General features: G+C 36.9%; 1 protein-coding gene across 5 annotated transcripts in view; it reads left to right on the forward strand.

Moving 5' to 3' along the window:
• The first annotated feature begins 4071 nt into the window (after positions 1–4071).
• The window catches only part of LOC131060987 (uncharacterized), a 112056-nt gene continuing 95040 nt past the window's right edge, over positions 4072–21087 (forward strand). For 2 of the 5 annotated variants that reach the window (XM_057994482.2, XM_057994485.2), the window contains exon 1: positions 4074–4530. In XM_057994482.2, coding sequence (XP_057850465.2) covers positions 4281–4530 — 250 coding nt within the window. In that variant the 5' untranslated portion in view covers positions 4074–4280. Of the gene's footprint in view, positions 4531–21087 lie in introns of all 5 variants that reach the window. The other 3 variants (XM_057994486.2, XM_057994484.2, XM_057994483.2) reach the window with 3 other exon arrangements.

Here is a 21087-nt window from a genome sequence, read left to right on the forward strand (position 1 = left end):
TCCCTATTTTAAGTTGTGGAGTTATGAATGATAATACTCGATTTAAATGCTCCTTGACAATGATATCATTTTTTTTGGTGATTAGAGTTGCAAGTCCCAAATCCCCAAGGTGGGAAGAATAGCAATAAAAATTATATTCAAGTTGGCCAAATAAGGGCCAATTATTGAAGTGGTTAACACCTCCTTTACTTCTAGCTTTGTAAGACCAAGGAGGTTTCTCTAAGATGTTGTAATAGATATCACCACTTAAGCATAACACTTATCCTAGCTCAAACCATACCCATTGCATAATGCACCCCTATTTTGGTTATCACTTCGAGCTTATATGTTGATTTGGGAAACTCAAGGTTAAACACCCTATTAAAACAAGTGATTTTCCATATAAGTCTCCACGAATGTAATTTATTGCAATTCCTTGTGTTGTCACATACATTTAGACATGGTGATTAGAATGCACTAAAATGAATATAATTGAAAATATGTTTGTGTTGATATGTTGTATGTGTGTTGAGGCAATGTGGAGATGGAGTCAATAGTGGACTAATGTCTTAATCCAATTGGGAAACAAAGTTTCTATTTTTAATCAAGTTATGCAATAATAATAAACAAAGATAATGCATTAACTACTACATTGCAAAATACCAAATCTTCCTAAATACACGTGTAAGGAAAACTCTACCAATTCATTCAATAAAATAATAGACGGTTACCAAATATTAAGGTGGTCTACTTACTAATCCATAAATATGTTCACATGTTCCATTTTGTATGCTAACGAGACTCCTTGTAAAGGCTTTATGAGGGTTTTGCAAACATTTGGATAAAAAACTAGACAACATGCATCATGAAATGCACAAAATACATATGGAGACACATATATAATGTTGATTATACCTTTAATCACTCTATCTTTAGCATTATATAATTCTATTACAAAATTTGGGGGTAAACCCAATTAATTGCAAAACTAAGATGTTGTACCTATAACGTGGAATTGTGATAATATTTCTTCTTGGATTTGCATCTGGTCTCTTCCTCTTCCAAAACTATCATCTCTTTATAAAATGACAACCAAGGCCATTATACCCACCATAGATAGGAATCCAAGCTATTAAAAATCCATGCAAGACAAATAAACCCTTGTCGCGACCTCAACCAATGCCCAAATGACACATGTTTCCTTTACAAAATAAGAACCACTTTGAAGACATGCAAAACATTCCTTTGATTGATGCCATGCTTGGGAATTAATGATGTAAATGGGTTTGAGTGTAAGAAACACGAGGAATTTGCCTAGAAAACCATCCCAATTTCATCTTTGAGAGTCACCTTCTAGAAGAGGGGGTTTGTAATTAATAAATGAGAAATGGGTGTTGTTACTTTCTATTTGATCCACATAAAAATGGATTTACGACTTTTCTATAGCTTCCTTGGATCAATATTTGGTGGGTGTGAGAATTAGTTAGCATCAATGACAATATTCTAGCCATTTTGGAGTTTTCTCATGGGTTTTGGGAGTGTAATTAGACTTTTTGCTGGAATTTCACCCACAACTACACCTATAGAAAAGTCACTTGCAATTGCACCTTGGCTCTAGATTCACTTGGAAGCCCCCAACGATGATGCCGAAAAAGAGGTATGATAATTTTAACATGAGGTGAGATACATAGAAATGTTGAATTTAGGCTTTATCAAGATATGCAAGAAGTTGGGCTCCATCTACCTGCAAATTTACATAGCCAATTTTGGCTTCTTCAAGTCCATGTGGGAAAACCATTAACAATTATATACTTTATAGTATTGACATTTCACTTGGAAATCCTTGTAAAAATAGTTACACATGAAGTCCTTACAAAAATATTTTATGCAAGACGTTGGCCCCCAATTGAATCTTCTGGATAAATATTTCTATTTGAACTTGTGAGAAGTTCACTTCCATTTACTTACAAATCTAGTAGCAGACCAAAAACTCACACTAGTATAACTTGGTCAATTCTAACCCAGTTTTCTCCAAACTCGAATTGGAGATACCCTTTGTATGCTCTACAAGATGGGAACTTCAAATGACCTTCACACTTAGCCAAATTTTGGAATTTTGAAATTTGGGTTACTAACCAAGGTGAAGGGAATAGAAAGCCACAACCAGAATCATAACTTTGCACCATGATCCATTAGGGTTTATTAGGTTGGGCATCAAGCCTTGGGACCACCATGTACCACCCACCATCCACCATGTACCACCCACCATCAAGCTTAGAAGAAGAGAATGCCCATATCTGATGCCACCTTGAGATAATCTTTATCAAGTGTTGGACATTGGCAATGAGGTATACCACATATTGAAAAGGCAAGAAGGTAACAAATAGGCTTGATGGATGAAGGCGTTAAAGGATAAATACTAAGGCATTTAGGGATCAAGTGTTGGGAATGAGGAATGATACACGCCAAAATGGTAGTGGGATAAGTGGTTTAGCAATAGCCTAATAAGCGATAGACTTAAGCAATTTTAGAGTTTAGCGAGTTTCATGGGATGAAGGACAAAGGGGAGTTAGCGATAGGAGGATCATAAGGCTAGATGAAAAGCCAAAAACCCGACACTCAACAATAAAGATGCTTAATCACATTTTAGACTTTTTTGCAACATGAGAATCTGACCAACGCAAGAACATGAGATTTGGGTAAGATAAAATGTGACACCAAATTCAAGATGCCAACACCAAGTTGCTAAAAGTGGACATATTCATGCTTAATAAATAATGGTGCTAAAAATGAATGGAAAATAAAAGGAAATGACAAGTCAATATAATTAAAATTATAAACCAAGAAAAAACTTTCCTTGGGGATCATTTAGATTAATCCAATGAGATGAATACACATAAGCATAAATTAATCTAGATTAAATGGTGATTTAAGTAAGACTAATAATATGCCAATTTACAATATTTGTTAAAGGAAAGTAAAGATCATGGATAATAGTACTTAGATCTATAACTAAAAGCCGTGATCTCATTATCAATGAAATGTCTTGCCCTTGCATTAGACCTCTATATTTAGGGTCAAGTTTGATAATGTAGGTCGAATTTACAATTATAGACTCTTCCTTTGCATCTAGACTTTACCTTGTAGGATGTTTGCTTCTCTTATGTGATTCACATGAATGGCCTTCACTTATTTTGCTCCGTTTGCTATTTGAATACTCATTACATTTATAAGTAACTTGGTAGGGTTGTTATGTCATTGAGACACATATGCCCCTAGAATATTTGTGCAAATCCAGATTCCTTCTAGTGCATTAGATTGAATGCTTTACTCCTTAAATGCAAATGACAATACTTGGGTTTTTTGATGAATGGGAGATGTGTAAATAAATGCACACAATGCCATTATGTACTGACACACATCACCAAAATTTGTAAAACCTATCCTTAGTTGGCTGAAGATGAGAAAATAAAGGGGTCTAGTCAGTCAGAATTAGAGTTTAAACTTTAGAAGGGCAAGGGTTAAGTATGCAACCATAAGGTTGACCTTACGAACATGAATTTACCTAAGATGGACCAAATGGTTGAATTGAGGTAGATATTAACTATAATATGGTAGATGTACAAATACACGCGACACAGATATGAATAGACAATGCCATTGCATAAGAATGTGTGTGTTAATAAAAGAATAAACGTACATACATGTGTATTTACAAATAGATAAAAAATTAGACAAGTAAATCCAAATTTACATTAGTTCACTCTTTATCACCTACACATGTCTTAAAACATTCTCCTAAAATAAATATAAAATTAAATACAATATAATATAAATACAAACATTCATTTAAAAATACACATTTAAAAAATATTTTCTAATAGAGAAACCTTAAATCCACAATAGTGAGGAAAAGTAGCATTTAAAAAATGTATGCACAAATTGTGGAGTCAAATCTTTAGAGGACTTTTGTAGAGTGGACCCTGGTTAAAGGGACGCTAGGTGTTTATCACGGAGTCATGGATTGATATTATAATTTTGGGAACGTGGGTTGAGTTTAGATTGGAGCCAGTTGAAGAGAACAAAAACAGTGCTACCCAATTGCTAGTTATAATGAAAATTCTATTGGCGAGGAAGAAGAAAGAAGTTGGCGTGGGTATTGGAATGGGAATGGGGATGGGCATCGGTATTGGTATCGGTATCGCTATTGGGACCTCCCAATGAAGGAAAAGGGAAAGCGAGACCACACGCACAGGGAAGGGCAGGGAAGGGAGGAGGAAGAGGTTTGATAGAAAGGGAAAATGGTGAACTCTAAAAATGATGATGAATATTCGTCCTCCTCGTCAATTTCTTCGGACAGTAGTGGCTCTTCCTCTTCCTCATCCTCATCCTCATCATCCTCATCTTCATCTTCATCTGAGATGGAGGAGCCATGTGTTGGTGTTGGGGTTCCTATGGCAGTCCCAGCGAAGATGGCGAAGGAGGAGGAGGATCGCCCCACCGCCGAGGAATCATCGTCCGCTCTTCTGTTTCACTTCGATCCCGCCCAAAGTAAGCTCCTCTCAGGCTTTTTCTTCTTCTTCTTCTTGGTTCTCCGGCATTCTCTTCTTCTTCTTTGTGTTTTTCTGGCTTTTTCTTCTTCTTCTTCATGTTATTCTAATTCAGTCAAAATGTTATTTCATTTTTTAGTTTAGGTGCTGCAAGCTGTTGCAGAAGGGTTGATCTCAGTAGGAATAGATTGAGGACTTTACAATTGAGACTGTAAACATGATTGTGGCAGAGAAACTTCTTACTGCATTAGTGTTTTGATCGGGGTTTTCGCTATGGAATTTTGTCGAGGAATTGTAAAGGTTTTGATTACGAATTTAAACCTACACAGTGATCCTAGATTGGAATTGTTCGTATTTTTAATTAGGCAAGCATTGCAGATTGTAGGCTGTTGTAATTGCCCTAACATGCATATGTACAATGCTGGTGCCGATCACATAATATGAGCATAAGTCCTTTACATAAATTGAATTAGTTGTACAGCATTTTTGGAGCTCGGTTCTATGATTTTTTGGATGAGGAATATAATGGAAGTGGTGGCCTCAGATTGTAGATACTGTTTTGAAGTTATCTCATTCTATGAATATACCATTATAAACAATTTTGGTACAATACATAATACACACGAGTTAGATATTTACAGTTGTTGTTTTTTAAATAGTGCCTGGTAAATAAACTTTTTAATGTGACCGGTGACACTGGCACAACACGCTATCTAGTCCCATGTGAAACGCTTTTGACCTGGAGCTATGAACTGGTGAGGCGACAAACAGGGTACCTCATCCTCATTTGTCAAAGCTGAGGCTCAAACCCGTGAGCACATTGGATCAGCAAATGCACAAGCTCGTGATAACAATGGCTCAGTGGGGGTTTGAACCTTGGTGACCACAACAACAACACCACCACTTAACTGACACACTATAAGAACCCCTAGATATTTATAGTTGTTTTCAACTAAGTACAAGCTAGATTTTCCACATATCATATGGAGGGATACATGTAACTTAACTAAATTTTAGTGCTTCCAGAATAAGCAATAGCCACAGGAAAGAGGCTTGATAATGAACTATGCAATGACCAGTAAGCAGAATATTATTCAGAAACGATGTAGGGGTGACCTGATCTTGAACTCTATAGTAAGACTTAAGGGTTTGTTTAAAGTTGTTGCTTTCAATGTTCATGTCCATTCCATGTCAGGCTATTGCAAACCCCTTCTAAAACGAATTGTAAGCTGTACATATATGCCTGCTATTGCAGGGGAATGTTTACAGGAGAAGTTGATACTCAGAGGTGTAAGTATTGATTCTGAACCTTGTTTTTATTTCTTGTTTTGTAGGGTTTCCTTTTCTTTTTTTAAAATGAAACACATAACCATATTGCTAAAACACAACCATATTGCTAAAACACTACATAATAAACATTCTTAAGTTTTCATGCAATGAATGGGACGGTGCTTGGGCCATAGCTTGTTTATTGTCAACCCAGAGCTGTCTTGGAAAACTGGCAATGTTCGCAATAAAGAGCATGCAAAAGATTGCAAATTGATTAACTTATGACTTTTCTTATTACTTTCTTTAAAGGAATTTATTCTTTTGTAGTTTAAATGCTTTGGTGATTTAGTCATATTCTTCGAACTTTGATTTTTTAGTAGTCTTATACAGTTTGTTGCAGCATTGGTCGACAACATCATCTCATGACAATATAGATTTAGCAGGAACACAAAAAAGGTCTCGTGACAATCTTTTACACTGCACAATTATGAGAATATCTATGGGATTATCTTAAGGGCACTCTTGTTTCCATATGTTATACAACATATATCCTTGGACCTAAGGAAAATTAATGTGCAAAGAATCTGTAAAGATAAAGAATACCTCAATAATATTTTGTACCATTATAATCTTCATCCAATTTTGCTTTAGTGGGGTGCACATTCTCCATGCAAATTTGTCTACTGTAGATTTTTTCTTGTTGAGCACCCCCATGTAATTTTTGTGCCCTAGATCAGTAATCAGATTTATGTCTTTTAATTATGCCCTAGTTTGTTAATTAGATTTGTAACATTTTAGTAAGCCATAATTTAGTAAACTCAGAAATGAAGGAAGTAAACAAGTGACAAACACAAATACCCTGGGAAAACCTCCAAGGAGGAAAAACCCAGCATTAAAGGCCCATAGGTCAGATTATATATTCTCCCTTAATAGCACAAATACAATACTTAGCTTCCCTTTCAGATCTGATCCCTTTTGTATGACAGATCTGTACTTCTAAGCTCTTCAAGTCTGCACTAGAAACGGTCTATGTCCTCTTGGACAAATTCGCACAATCATAGACAAGTTCGCACAATCCTTGTCTAACTTCGCACCTTTTACTTGCAGAGCTAATTCGCTGAATGCATGAATGAATAAATTGTATTTGCAAGATGACTTTATTTATATGAGTCCTTGGCCTTTATTGATATCCAAGTCGGCCTCCTCCTTTTGGCACCAATTTATTATTGTGGTGTGGAGTATTTAGGGAGGCATGGAAGTATAGGGCTGGTCTTAATCTTGGGGGCATGTTACCCCTTTAGGATAGGGCCCAGTCCTAAATGGGTTCGGATGTTGCCTTAAGGCAATCCGAACCCATATTTAGCTAGTTACAAACAACACTCCCTCTTAACTAGGGAAGAAGAGAATACATAATTTGAACCTTTAGAGTTCCATCTAGCACACAAGCATAGAATGGATCTAGCACACAAGCATAGAATTACATCTTCCACCTAGCACACAAGCATAGGATGGTTCTAGCACACAAGCATAGAAAGTGTAATACACAAGTGGGTCTTTACATAATTACAATTTTCCATCTAGCACACAAGCCTAGAGTGGACACAATTCATTCTTGCACACGAGCAAAGAATGATCAAAGTGCTGCAGATAGAGTCACTGAGATTGGAGCTCCCTCTCAATCAGGGTTCCGTTTTCCACAATACCAAGTCTGTCTCTGAAGTATTCGAACTTCACTCTGGATAAGGGTTTGGTAAGGATGTCCGCAACCTGTTCATCCGTGCTAATGTACTTTAGTTGAATGGCGCCTTTTTGCACCATATCCCGAATGAAGTGATAGTGCGTTTCCACATGTTTGGACCGGTCATGGAATACAGGTTTTACTGACATCTTTATATAGCTTTGATTATCACAATGAATGGTGGTAGGACCACTAGTTTGACCAAATATTCCAACGAGGAGTTTGCGAAGCCACACTGCTTCTCTGGATGCAACAGATGCTGCAATGTACTTAGCTTTTGCAGTGCTCAATGCTACGAAAGATTGCTTTCTACATGCCCAAGAGATCATTGCAGAACCCAAGTTGAAGCAGATACCTGAAGTACTTTTCCTGTCCTTGACACTTCCTGCCCAATCTGAATCTGAATAGCCTTCCAAGAAGATTGAAGTGTTAAGCGAATACTTAAGCCCATAACCAATGGTGCCACGCAGGTATCTTAGGATGTGCTTGGCAGCCACCAGGTGAACAAGTTTAGGCAAGCTCATGAACTGACTGAGGGCATTCACAGCATAACAAATTTCTGGCCTTGTATTGACTAGATTCATTAATGATCCAATCAGCTGCCTGTACTCAGATGGATCTGCAAAATCAGAGTTAGCTGCAGAAACACTTAACTTCTTTAAGTTAGATTCCATAGGAGTATGCATGGGTTTACAATTCATCATTCTAAATCTTTTCAGAATATCAATAGTATATTTTCCTTGACTTAGAAAAATTTCATTGGATTTTTGCCATACTTCTAACCCTAGGAAGTAATGCATTAGTCCTAAATCCTTCATTTCAAATTCTGAGGCTAATTCTTTCTTACATCTTATGATTAATTTATTTTCACCAGTGAGAAATAGATCATCCACATTCAAAACCCAAATAAGCATATCATCATTATAAACCTTTAAGTAAATGTTAGCATCAACATCATTCTTACGAAATCCTAATCTTAGTAAGTACTTATCAATTCTTTCATACCAAGCCCGAGGAGCTTGTTTGAGCCCATATAAGGCTTTCTTCAACCTGCAAACGTGAGAATCTCTTTTATGGATTACATAACCTTCTGGTTGCTCAATATAGACTTCCTCCTCAATAACACCATTGAGGAAGGCTGTCTTAATGTCCATTTGATGCAGTTCCCAACCTTTGGCTGCAGCAATAGCTATTATAGATTTAATAGAAGTATATCTAGCAACAGGAGCAAAAGTTTCTTCATAATCTATTCCTTCCTTTTGAGAAAAACCACGAGCTACAAACCTAGCTTTGTATTTTTCAATACTACCATCATCATTATGCTTAATTTTAAACAACCATTTAGAGGAAACAACAGACTTACCTTTGGGTCTGGGTACAATGTCCCAGACACCATTCTTGATGATAGACCCATACTCTTCATCCATGGCTGATTTCCAAGCATGATGGGACATAGCTTCTTCGACATTGTGGGGTTCAGACTCAATGATATTACACACCACAGAAATGTAGTTGGTGTGGTTTTGGAGTCTCCTGCTATCTCTAAAGGTTCCTCTGGGAGCAACAAATCCTTCAGCATCTTGAATCGTGTTTCTAACCCAAAGTGGTCTCTTCTTGCAGACCACAATATCCTGAGGTATATCGGTAGAGACCATGGGTTCTATTGGGTCAATCTGAACTTCCTGATTCGGAAGGTCAGTGGACTCCTGTATCTTAGGGTTAGTATCAACTATTGAATCTTGATTTTCAATCACCATATCGTTATTGTCAGATAATGAACCTTTAGATCTTTTGAAAGCAATATCTTCTTCAAAAGTTACATCTCTATTTACCTCAACATACCTTTGACCTGAGATGTAGATCCTGAAGGCTTTGGAAGATTCACTGTATCCCACTAGGATGCCTTTCTTTCCAGAGGGATCCAACTTGGTTCGTTTTTCTTTAGGCACATGAACATACACCGGGCTCCCGAATATCCTTAGGTGGCTGATGTCAGGTTTGATTCCTTTAAAGGCTTCTTCAGGAGTTACATTCTTTAGAGCACTATGAGGACATCTATTCTGAATGTAAATTGCTGTTTTGGATGCTTCCGCCCATAGAAAAGGTTGCAGGTTTTGATCATGAATCATGGCTCTTGCAGCTTCAACAATGGTCCTGTTCTTTCTTTTAGCAACTCCATTTTGCTGAGGATTGTAGGGAACACAAAACTCCCTCTTGATTCCTGCCTTAACACAAAAGTCATAGAAACTACCTGAGGTGTATTCACCTCCATTGTCAGACCTTAAACATTTAATTCGATTTCCTGTAGTGTTTTCAACTAAGGATTTAAATTCTTTAAATCTGTTAAGGACTTCTTCAGACTCTTTAGATTTAAGAAAGTAGATCCATGTTTTCCTAGAGAAATCATCTATGAAGATAACATAATACAGGAAACCGCTAGGAGATGCTACAGACATAGGACCACATAAATCTGAATGAATAAGTTCGAACTTTTCTTTAGCCCTACTATCGCTTTTATGAAAAGGATTCTTTACATTCTTACCCATTGCACAACCTTTACAAGCATCATCATGAGATAAACTAAGTTTAGGCATACCTTTAACCATTTTACCAAGAGTGGGAAGAGCTTGAAAGTGTAGATGTCCAAGTCTTCTATGTAATAGCTCGCATGATTCAGGGGCCTCATGGATGAGAGCTTGAATTCGATTAGCTGCAAGCTTATATAAACTATCACATCTATTTCCAATAACACGAGTAGTTTTGAAATTAGATTTCTTAGACCAAGCGAGTACTTTCCCTTCAGAAAATGCTATTTGCATATCCTTATCTTCTAAGGCAGAAATGGAAATAAGATTTCTTTTAATACTTGGTACAAAGAGAATATCACAGAGTTGTAAGGAAATACCAGAATCTAGTTTTAAAGAGGTAGTACCGGAACCTTTTACCGAGTATCGAGCATCATCACCGATTACCACATGAAGGTTGGTGTCCTTTTCAATCAGATCTGAAAGATGCTCACGAAAACCTGAGATGTGTCTGGAGGCACCACTGTCAAGTATCCACGTATTACTGTCCGTAGGAACATTGCTGGATAGAGCAGAGCTAAGAAGATAATCCTCACTTTGTTCGACAACTTCATTCAAATTGACTTCCCTTTCCTTCGGATCATTCTGACAATCTCTGGTATGGTGACCATACTTATCACATCTGAAGCAACGAATGTGAGAGGAATCTCTTGACTTCTTCCTTGGATCATAGGAGGAGGATCTAAAATCTTTGCTTCTCTTTTCTTTCTTCCAATGTCCACCTTTCCTAGATTTAGCTAAGAGAACATGATTATCTTTGTGAGAGTTCTTGAGTTTTCCTCTTACCTCAATTCGAGATTCCTCTTCGATGCGATCAGATTGAAGACATTCAAAGTTGGGACGATCGACTCTTCCACCAATGCTACGAATGAATGGTTCCCATTCATCAGGTAGACCATTTAATGCAATCATAACAAGATCTTTATCCGAGATTTGGCAATCAAGAGTACTTAGCTTGTCCTTTAGTTCATTGATCTTCATGAAGTAGGCTATGATTGAGTCTTCTTCTTTCATTTTCATGTGAAGAAGCTGCTGTCTTAGAGCAAAAGCCCTGCTGAGGTTGTTGACTTCATACATCCCTTCCAAGTGTTTGATCATTTCCCTGGCAGACGCAAATTTTGATATGACAGTGACAAGATGATTCTTGATGGATTCAATTATGATCTTCCTAGCCTTGAGGGAGTCTTTTGATGGATTCAATTATGATCTTCCTAGCCTTGAGGGAGTCTTTCTTGAACTGCTTCAGCTCTTCAGCATCTTCTGGAGGGGACAGCCTTTCTTCTTCTACGAATTTCAGCAGATCATTCTCTTCAAGGATTAATAGAATACGGACTTCCCAAGCAGCAAAATCAAGGGCTCCATCAAGTCTATCTTCAGCCCTCAAACCTGACATTTTAATATGAAAACAAACAGCAGTTATATGCAACAAATGATTTACTAAAATCTGAAGTTAGTGACACCTTAGCTCTGATACCATGTAATTTTTGTGCCCTAGATCAGTAATCAGATTTATGTCTTTTAATTATGCCCTAGTTTGTTAATTAGATTTGTAACATTTTAGTAAACCATAATTCAGTAAACTCAGAAATGAAGGAAGTAAACAAGAGACAAACACAAATACCCTGGGAAAATCTCCAAAGAGGAAAACCCAGCATTAAAGACCCACAGGTCAGATTATATATTCTCCCTTAATAGCACAAATACAATACTTAGCTTCCCTTTCAGATCTGATCCCTTTTGTATGACAGATCTGCACTTCTAAGCTCTTCAAGTCTGCACCAAAAATGGTCTCTGTCCTCTTGGACAAATTCGCACAATCATAGACAAGTTTGCACAATACTTGTGTAACTTCGCACCTTTTACATGCAGAGCTAATTCGCTGAATGCATGAATGAATAAATTGTATTTGCAAGATGACTTTATTTATATGAGTCCTTGGCCTTTATTGATATGCAAGTCAGCCTCCTTCTTTTGGCGCCAATTTATTATTGTGGCGTGGAGTATTTAGGGAGGCGTGGAAGTATAGGGCTGGGCTTAATCTTGGGGGCACGTTACCCCTTTAGGATAGGGCCCAGTCCTAAATGGGTTCGGATGTTGCCTTAAGGCAATCCGAACCCATATTTACCTAGTTACAAACAACACCCCAAACAATAATCCAATAATACTCCATTTATAAGCTACTTTTTATTTTATTCCTTACAGATGCATCCCAAAGAATCATTTTAAATTCTAATAACACCTTCATTCTCAACTAAAAAGATTGATAGTGACAATAGAACTGATTTAATAAGAGTAAGTCTACCAGTATAATGTTTTACTAGATGGCCAATTCTAGTTAATTTCTTTTCTAATAAAAAATAGTCATCACTTTCTTTTTAATTGTTAAATGTACTGGAATATGCAAGAATTTTAACAACTCACTTGATATCCAATCCTGCACTCAAAATATTAGCTTATTCAACATTACTCAAATAAATAAATTATTAGGATTCAAGAATATTTTGTAAAATTATCACCACTTTAATTTAAATGCAAGCATTTCAACAGCTCATTTGAATTCCAATCCTTACTTCTACTAAGTCACTAATTCAACATTATTTAAATAAATCCATTATTTGGGCCCTATTAATTCTGATTTTAGAACTTTCACAATATGCTTTGAAGCTCTCTTCAGAGTCTAATCGCATCTATCAAGTTTTGAGAATATTATTGTTGAACCTTGCCTGAGCTATTCAAGTTTTCAAAATGTTATTCTCCAGCTTTTCCTGATTGGTGCATCTTTTCAAAATTTCATTGCAATAGTGATTAAACTAGCTAAAAATGGGCACCCTTACCTAATGCTCTTAGAGTTTTTAAGACGGGAGTTGTCTGTTTATTCAAGCAACAAATCTAGGAGAGAAGTACAGGTCAATGTCGCCTAGTCTTCTGTGATACCAGTTTTTCGCAAAGTAGATGATTAACATATCTTAATCAGCCTGCCTCCTCCATGTTAGGTTCTTGAATAAAGGTCTTTTCCTTCCTTTTTTTCCAGCTGAGTAGAATGCCTGCTACAGAATGACTACTTCATCTCTCAACCACTGGTCAGTTTATGTGAATGTTATGAGAAAATTAAATATTGATACTGGAGAAATAACTTATTCATAGATTGTTAAAGCAATGATGACTGTAACGGTTATACATAAATGATGAATATAATTAATCCTTTAACCTAAATGCCCTCCAACCTTTATCATTCTTATGTTTTTGATTATGCTAGGTGTATTTTGTGTCAGCCTTTGTTGAAATGCATGAGCCTCTAAGCTTAACATGAAATTTCTATCTTGATGAAGAAAGTTGTTGTAATACTTACGAACAACAGGAATGTAAGTCATAGGATTTATGAGAACTATTTCTTCCATGTACTTGTAGAAAAGAATTGAACATTTTGAGTCAATGAGGGGGATGACACTTGGAAATAATTCTCGAGGCAAGGAGTTTTTAATTCAAACTGATTATCAAGTACTTCAAACATTTAATGAATGCAATGTAAATTAAAACTTCAATTATGCACATAGATGAAAAATATTGAGGAAATTGAGTTGGATTTTTTTTCCGTTGGTTGTTTCGTAAACTTAACCAAGCTGGAGCAAAAGCAATACTACTACAACTTAACTGACCCTGCTTGAGAGAGCCAGGTGACATCTTACATATTATCATCCAAAATGTTGCACGAAGTGGACACCAAACACAAAAACAAGTACACCTTCAGCAATAGGTTATGAACAAACCCACAAAAGAGACATTTGTCTACCCAAATTTAACACCACTAGGCCTTGGAGAAGAGGAAAATCTAAATCAGGTATGTGTAAGAATCAACCCCCTTTCCTATGAGAAAGGAGAGCCTTCATGGTCCATTGCCAGTCATCTCCAATTGTTTCCATGGCCTCCATCCAAATTCTCTCTGTTTCTGTTTCCTTCCTTTTAACTTCTTCTTTTGGAGTAGTGGAGGTGAGAGCATTTTGAATTGCTGGAGATAAACTTCTCAAGCAATCATTCAACTCCTGACCTTTCAGAAACCCAACTGCTCTCAGCATCCTGCCATTCAGCATCACCACTAGAGTGGATGGGAGAATCCTATGCCACTAGCTCTGCAGCCCCTGAAAAAGCCTTACAATGCCGTGGAGAAAAGAACTTGCCAATAGAAGTTTGTTTACTAGGAGCCATTGCCTCCTCCTTATCTCCTTCCCGGACTTTTGCTTGTGCTTTCCTTTGGGAACACAGTTTGCCTTTTTGATTTTGCTTTCCACTTCAGAGATGGTTAAAGTTTTAGTGGATAGTGATTCATCTTCCTCTATCTCCCTGTTTTCCTGAAGTACCAAACCCTCACCATTTGATAACTGAGAATCGACTTCACAAGGCAAATGCAAATCTACTTTGTTCTCCACCCACACTCCCTCATATTCTCCAATCCATGTCAACCAACTCCTCGATTGGCATGGAAGAATCCCTAGCTGAAACTTCCAAGAACTCCCTTGAATGAGTAAGTGAAGAGCTGTTCAATCCTTTCCCCAATCAGCCATAAAACAATTGTGGTTCCTCCGTGCAAAATCCATGTCAGGCTTTCCTATTATGGGAATCCATTTCTGCAAATGGGCCACTCCTGAAACAAGAAACTGAGAAGAACGACACAAAATTCTCTTATGCCCAATCTGATTACACCGGAAACATATAAAATGGGTTTGGTCAAACATTACACAAACCCTGGCAAAACTATTTTGAAAACCACCCATCTGAGCATCAATCCTATCAAAATCTCCAACCTTCTTTGCCAGTAACTTTAACAATCTAGCATTTTTCATGACCATATAAAGTCTATGAGAATGGATCTGGAGTGAGACTCTGGTAAGTGTTTCAACTTCTAGATTGAAAAAGGGTTTCCATTGGCACATATACACACCAACCCTACCAAAGAACCATGGGGCATTGTTCCAGACAAAATCCTAATACTCAGTTGTTTGAAATAGAAATTGGATGTAGCCTCTGGACAATGGACGAACAAAGACAATGATGGGCCTTGACAGTAATCTAGGTATCCCCCATCCATTTGATAGTCTTCTCAAGCTTCAGTCTTCTACCCATAAACTTGCAAACAATAGATCTGCTATCCATACCCTTTAAATATTGGTCAATACGTTCATCACAATGACATAGATCTGTTACATCCTCTGCAAGGCATACTGAAATGTCACCCAAGGAAAGGGATACCCATCCCTGCTTTTTAATATTTTCAGGATCCTGTGAACCTCATGGTCACTCTTCATTGAGGATTCTCTACTTCTGACTTTTTACTTGCCAAGATAAAAGCCTACCTTTCCTCTGTCATGTGTTTGAAACCCTCTGTCATAGCTGCGTCTTATGCTATCTCCACATCCTGGCTTGTGCAGCGCTTGTCCAGATTGTTATTAAAAAAAGGGCGTAAATTGTGGGACATAGCTCATTTAAACTTGTTCATTCAAGTAATAAACAATTTTTGATTTTTTCTAATAATATAATTTGGAGGTAAGATTTGAAAGGAAATATAAGGAGGAGGGAGTACAAAATGTGCAACAGTCTAGTAGATGTGAGGTTAAATAGTGGCAGAATAATTTGAGTTGAGCCAACCCTATTCATGTGCAGCTAAACTTTCAAATCCTAAACTATATAGCTGCTCCTGAAAGTGAATTGGATTTTGAAGAATCTTAAATCTTGTCCTTAACATTTGCCTATTGTACTCATGACACTGATGTACAATGTAGCTGTCTAATAATCATCCCTGGTTCCAATGTTTTCATGAATTCATTGATCATTCTTTGATTAGCTTTTTACGAGCTTCACAGTTTGTTTAGTATTGATAGGACACTTTCTTGTCTCATCAACATTATTGACACAGAATAGTCGATCTTGTGCATAACCTGTTGATTAAACTGTTAAAGTTTGAACATGCTAGCTAAACACACATAATCCCTTAGGTTCACCATTTTTTTGGAATTCAAGAGATCTTAGGAATAAATGGATAATGAAAGAAACATCAAGAAGTTTTTAATGAGATGTTGACACTTCGTGACTGCAAATTAGTGGAATGTTCTCCTTAATTGAGAGTTAATATTTTTGTAAATATATTCCATATTATTGTTATTTTAAAGTTCCATTGTGTAGCATTTTGTTTAACCCTTGGTAGTGATTGTATTGTCTGTATTGATATATATATTATAGACTATTTGTTGGTGTTGGAAATAAGCCACACCCGGACCGACGATGGACTGGTCCAAGAGGGGCCAGTAGCTCAGTAGTAGAGCACTCCAGCAGCGTATGGAAGGTCCTAGGTTCGAGTCCTAGCTGGTCCATGTCTCAACATGGTATCAGAGCCAGGTCCAGGCTAGGAGCCCCAAGCATACGAGAGGTGTGGCTTAAGGGGGGGTGTTGGTGTTGGAAATAAGCCACACCCGGACCAATGATGGACTGGTCCAAGAGGGGCCAGTAGCTCAGTGGTAGAGCACTCCAACAGCGTATGGAAGGTCCTAGGTTCGAGTCCTAGCTGGTCCATTTCTCAACACTATTTGTGGAAATGAGTGTTATAAATTTATGATCTTTACCATGCTTTTTATTCAATAACAAAGTAAAGGTATTGAGAAAAGTGGAGAGAATGAGTAGAATGATAGCTAAATAAGCAGTGCAATTTGGTAAAATTTTATATTAATCATTAATGAATTTACAGCTAGAGGGGCACAGGTTGATACGGGTGATAACTGTTTGTGCATGTCTGTGGATAAAACAACACATGACAAAAATAGTGTATGTGAATGGAATGATTGCATGATTGCACAATTAAGAGACAGTTCAGTGTAATGTCCCTTTCTTGGATCACCTTATACTTTGCCCTAAACTCACAATAACAAGGAACATAATATAGTTAGGGGCATAACCTTTACTCACGAATAAGATGAGATAAGTCTGCATTGGAAACCTGCAACCAAGTTAGATAATGATGTAGATATAATTCATAGAATACTTCCATTTCTAGGGCTAAAGGAAATACATATTTATAGCACATAACAATTCTAAATGATTATATGCGGGTTCAACCATAATGAGGGTAGAATTGGGTGACATGATAAGGTGTCCCATATATCCCCTACCCTAGGCCCAAGGGCAGATCTTATCCTCCTTGGCCTCATGTAGTCCTTGACCGTTCTCATAAAGTGGTGTACCTAGTGGGGTTTGTATGCTGTTTCTCTCTATCGTGTTATCCTTCTCTCCTGTTATGATTGAGGATCCCTTCTAGCTCATGTCAACAATTGATCAATATGGTGTTCGTAGAAAAGACATGCAATAGGGTGCCCCTAAATTGATTCTTGACCCTAGGCCCAAGGGCACACCTTATCCCCCTTAGCCTCATGTGGTCCTTAACCATTCTCATGAGGTGGTGTGCCTAGTGAGGGATCTCTTGCCGTTCCCCCTTCTTGCATTCCCTTTCTTTTCCCCCCAACATGATCGATTATTGCAAGTAGAAATTCACACCATTAAATACATAAATATTAATGTTAGATTTAGACATTCATATCTGCATACACATGACAGAGATATATAAATATGTTAAATAACTATTTCTGCACACCACGAGATTAATATGTCTCTGGTCAGATCAGGTGTGATTGCTGCTAGTGAGGGTTTTTGCTGTTCATTCCATGTCTCTCCCATTGGGAGGTCGATATACTGTATATATATCTTCTTCTTGGATGGAAGGGCATGTCTCTTCCCATGGGTACCGCTTTGCAAAGTAGTGACTCTTGATGGTTTAATCTTTGTCTTTTAATAACTGCTGCTGTGATCACACCTCCTCAATAGTTGTTAATAACACGTATTAAAATAAACATATATCCTCAATCTCTTTGCTGCCGTGTTAACTTGCAAATGGATTGCTGAGTATACATATTATGCAGATTCAGATACCATCGCTGCCTTTAAATTAATTACTGCTCCTAAAACTGCTCCCCTTTTTCATTACAAAAGCTGCCCTTTATATATGTGATTAACTTGGGTGCCAAAGTACTCAGGGTCGGCTAGATTTTATCTTGTATTAAATCTTGCAATGGTGGATGACCATGCCAAGGGAGTCGGCCTCTATCATCATTGCCTTGGGTTGGCCTTCATTTAATTAATTGTTGCTAGTTTTATTATTTATTTATTCCCCTAGTTGGCCCTAATCACTGTTTTAACCTAAGTTGGCTTTCATTTTCTTTTATTGCTCATGTTTTCAGTGCTGCAATTTGTATTTATAGAGCCCTAACTTTATGTGGGACATGACATTCAGCAAAACAAATGAAAGTTCTATGATGGGCAACCTTGTAGGAAGTTACAATTTTTGGATATATGTCCTCTTGGTGAATTTGATGCAATGCAATGCTTTATTTTGCTAGTTTCAATGCCATTGTGTCATGCCTACAAGCACCACCTGATGCATTAAGCGCTGTGTGGATCACTCAAGCTCATAGGAGTGACCACACGTTAGGAATAGGTCACTGAAAAAGCGACTCAACCATTTAATACTGCACATAATCGACCCTAGAAATGATATTTAAGAATGTAATTCTAAAAAAAGTCCAATTGCTTTAAAAAACAAAACAGTAAGATATACTCATGCTATAATGAGAAAAGTGGGAAAGTAAATTTCCACAATCCATATTCATCTTTGATTATAAATAGCCTAACATATAAAAATATTATAGGAGGATAAATCCTTACGGGGCCAAATTTTTTAAATTAATAATTGTAATTTATTGCTTTTTGCACATTAAATTTTACTGACCCAGTGCATAAATAACATATTGGCCAATCCTATCTAAGCATTAGTTATGTTTGCTACAAGTTGGCTACGCCACAACCCATTTACAATATAATACTGTGGTCCTAGGTGGATAACATCCACTTTCAATCTTGAATATTCTAACATTCTGCACTTTTTAACGTATTCATCCTATGACATAAGAAGAATTCAAATAACGAGTTCATAAGAATTGATCACAGTTGGTACCAATAATGGCCGTTAATCCAAATGAGAACTTCATAAATGTTGGTCTTTGATGAACTTATTCTTCTTTTGCATAATTCCAAACTTGTACATATCTAATGCAACTCTAACATGGTATGTAGTTTTACTTGTTGCTTGTTTGCTTCCATGAAGCTCATGGCCAATACTCTTTTTATTCCAAAAATATCCATAACGTTTTGTTCTTTGACCTTTCAATGAGCACCACATTTATGGCATTTGCTTCCTTGATTCACTGTATGTCTATAGTATCTCTCTTTAGATGCTTGATATTGTGCCCCTTTGATTTTTGCTTCTCTTGATTATTTCAACATATACTGTAATCTTTGTTGATGTAGCCTCTGCTACTTTTGACTATAAAAGATTGTCTTCCATCCGCTTCTTTAGCTTTTGAGTAGGTGAAGAGTGTGAAATTATTGCACCTATGTGTTCATTCTTTTGTTTAGATTCTAATTTGCTCTCTTGTTCAAATTCTTCTTTATTATCTTCATTATGTTTTTTAGATTCTTTAAATTTCTCAATTTGCTCTTCTTTGAAACCTCCCATATGCTCTTCTTGCAATCCTTCTTTGTCCTACTATATCTTGCCTATATTACAAAAAATATAACACATAATGATTACCAAAATATTGATATTAAACGAAGGAGTGGAAGCCCCCTTAAATAAGAGTTACAAAAGCTTTATCTGGAAAGGATAAGAGTGACCACTAATAAAGGAAAAGGATAAGAACTCAACTAAAAAGAATAAAAAATATTCCTAATCTACCCTAAAGACTAAATTGATCATTATATACGAAATATTACAATAATACTTTAATAACCTCCTCCCTTAATGGTCAATTCACTAACTACACCAAGTTTATCCCAAATTTTTATAAATTTGTTAGGACTCAAAGACTTGGTAAGAATGTTTGTAGTTTGTTCCTCAGTTGGACAATATTGCAAATCATTGATCCATTTTTTTACAAGTTGCCTTATGAAATGACAATGAAGTTCCACATGTTTGGTACATTCATGGAATATTGGATTCTTGTTGAATTTTATCATCCCTTGATTGCAATAGAACAAGAGCGAAGGCCCTGCTTGTGGCATCTTCGTGTTTGAGAGCATCTTTCTTAGCCATACATCCTCCTGCTGCTTTTACTATTCCTTTATCTGTGTTTGTCGAGGAAGAGCTACTGCTTCTTGTTTTTTGCTGGTCCATGTGATTGCACCCATGTCAAGATTGAAAACATATCCAGAAATGTATTTTTTGACATCAACAAAACCTGCTTATTCTGAATCTGCGAACCCAACCAGCCTAGGATCTTTGCTTCTGCTGTACATAATGCCAAAATCAAGTGTCCCTTTCACATGTTTCAACACTCTCTTTGCTGCAACCTAGTGTTCTACCTTTGGGGCTGCCATGAATTTGAAATGACACTCACAACATAGCTCAAATCAGGTCTAGTGGCATATATCAAGCATATATCTATCATTTTGAATTTATCAAGCAAATTTCTGGCATATATATATTGAGAAATAAAAATTTCACCACTTGTTTGCGAAACATCTACACCCAGGCAGTAATGTAGAAGGCCCAAATGAGTCATTTCAAAAGCTTTACTCAAATTACTGTTGATTTGTTCAATCAAATGTGCCTTACTACCTATAAGGATAATATCATCTACATAAATAACTAGTAGAATGATCTCAATGCCTACTCTTTTGGTGTACATTTTTGGATTTGAAGTACTTCTTTGAAATCCCTTTTCAATAAAATATCTGCCAATTTTGATGTACCCTCCCTTGGGTGCTTGCTTCAAGCCATATAAAACTTTCTTCAGTCTGCATATTTGATGCTCCTTTCTTGCAACCTGAAAACCCAATGGTTGAGACATGTACACTGCTTCCTCCAAATCGC

Source organism: Cryptomeria japonica, chromosome 9 (genome assembly GCF_030272615.1).
Source record: "Cryptomeria japonica chromosome 9, Sugi_1.0, whole genome shotgun sequence".
NCBI lineage: Eukaryota > Viridiplantae > Streptophyta > Pinopsida > Cupressales > Cupressaceae > Cryptomeria > Cryptomeria japonica.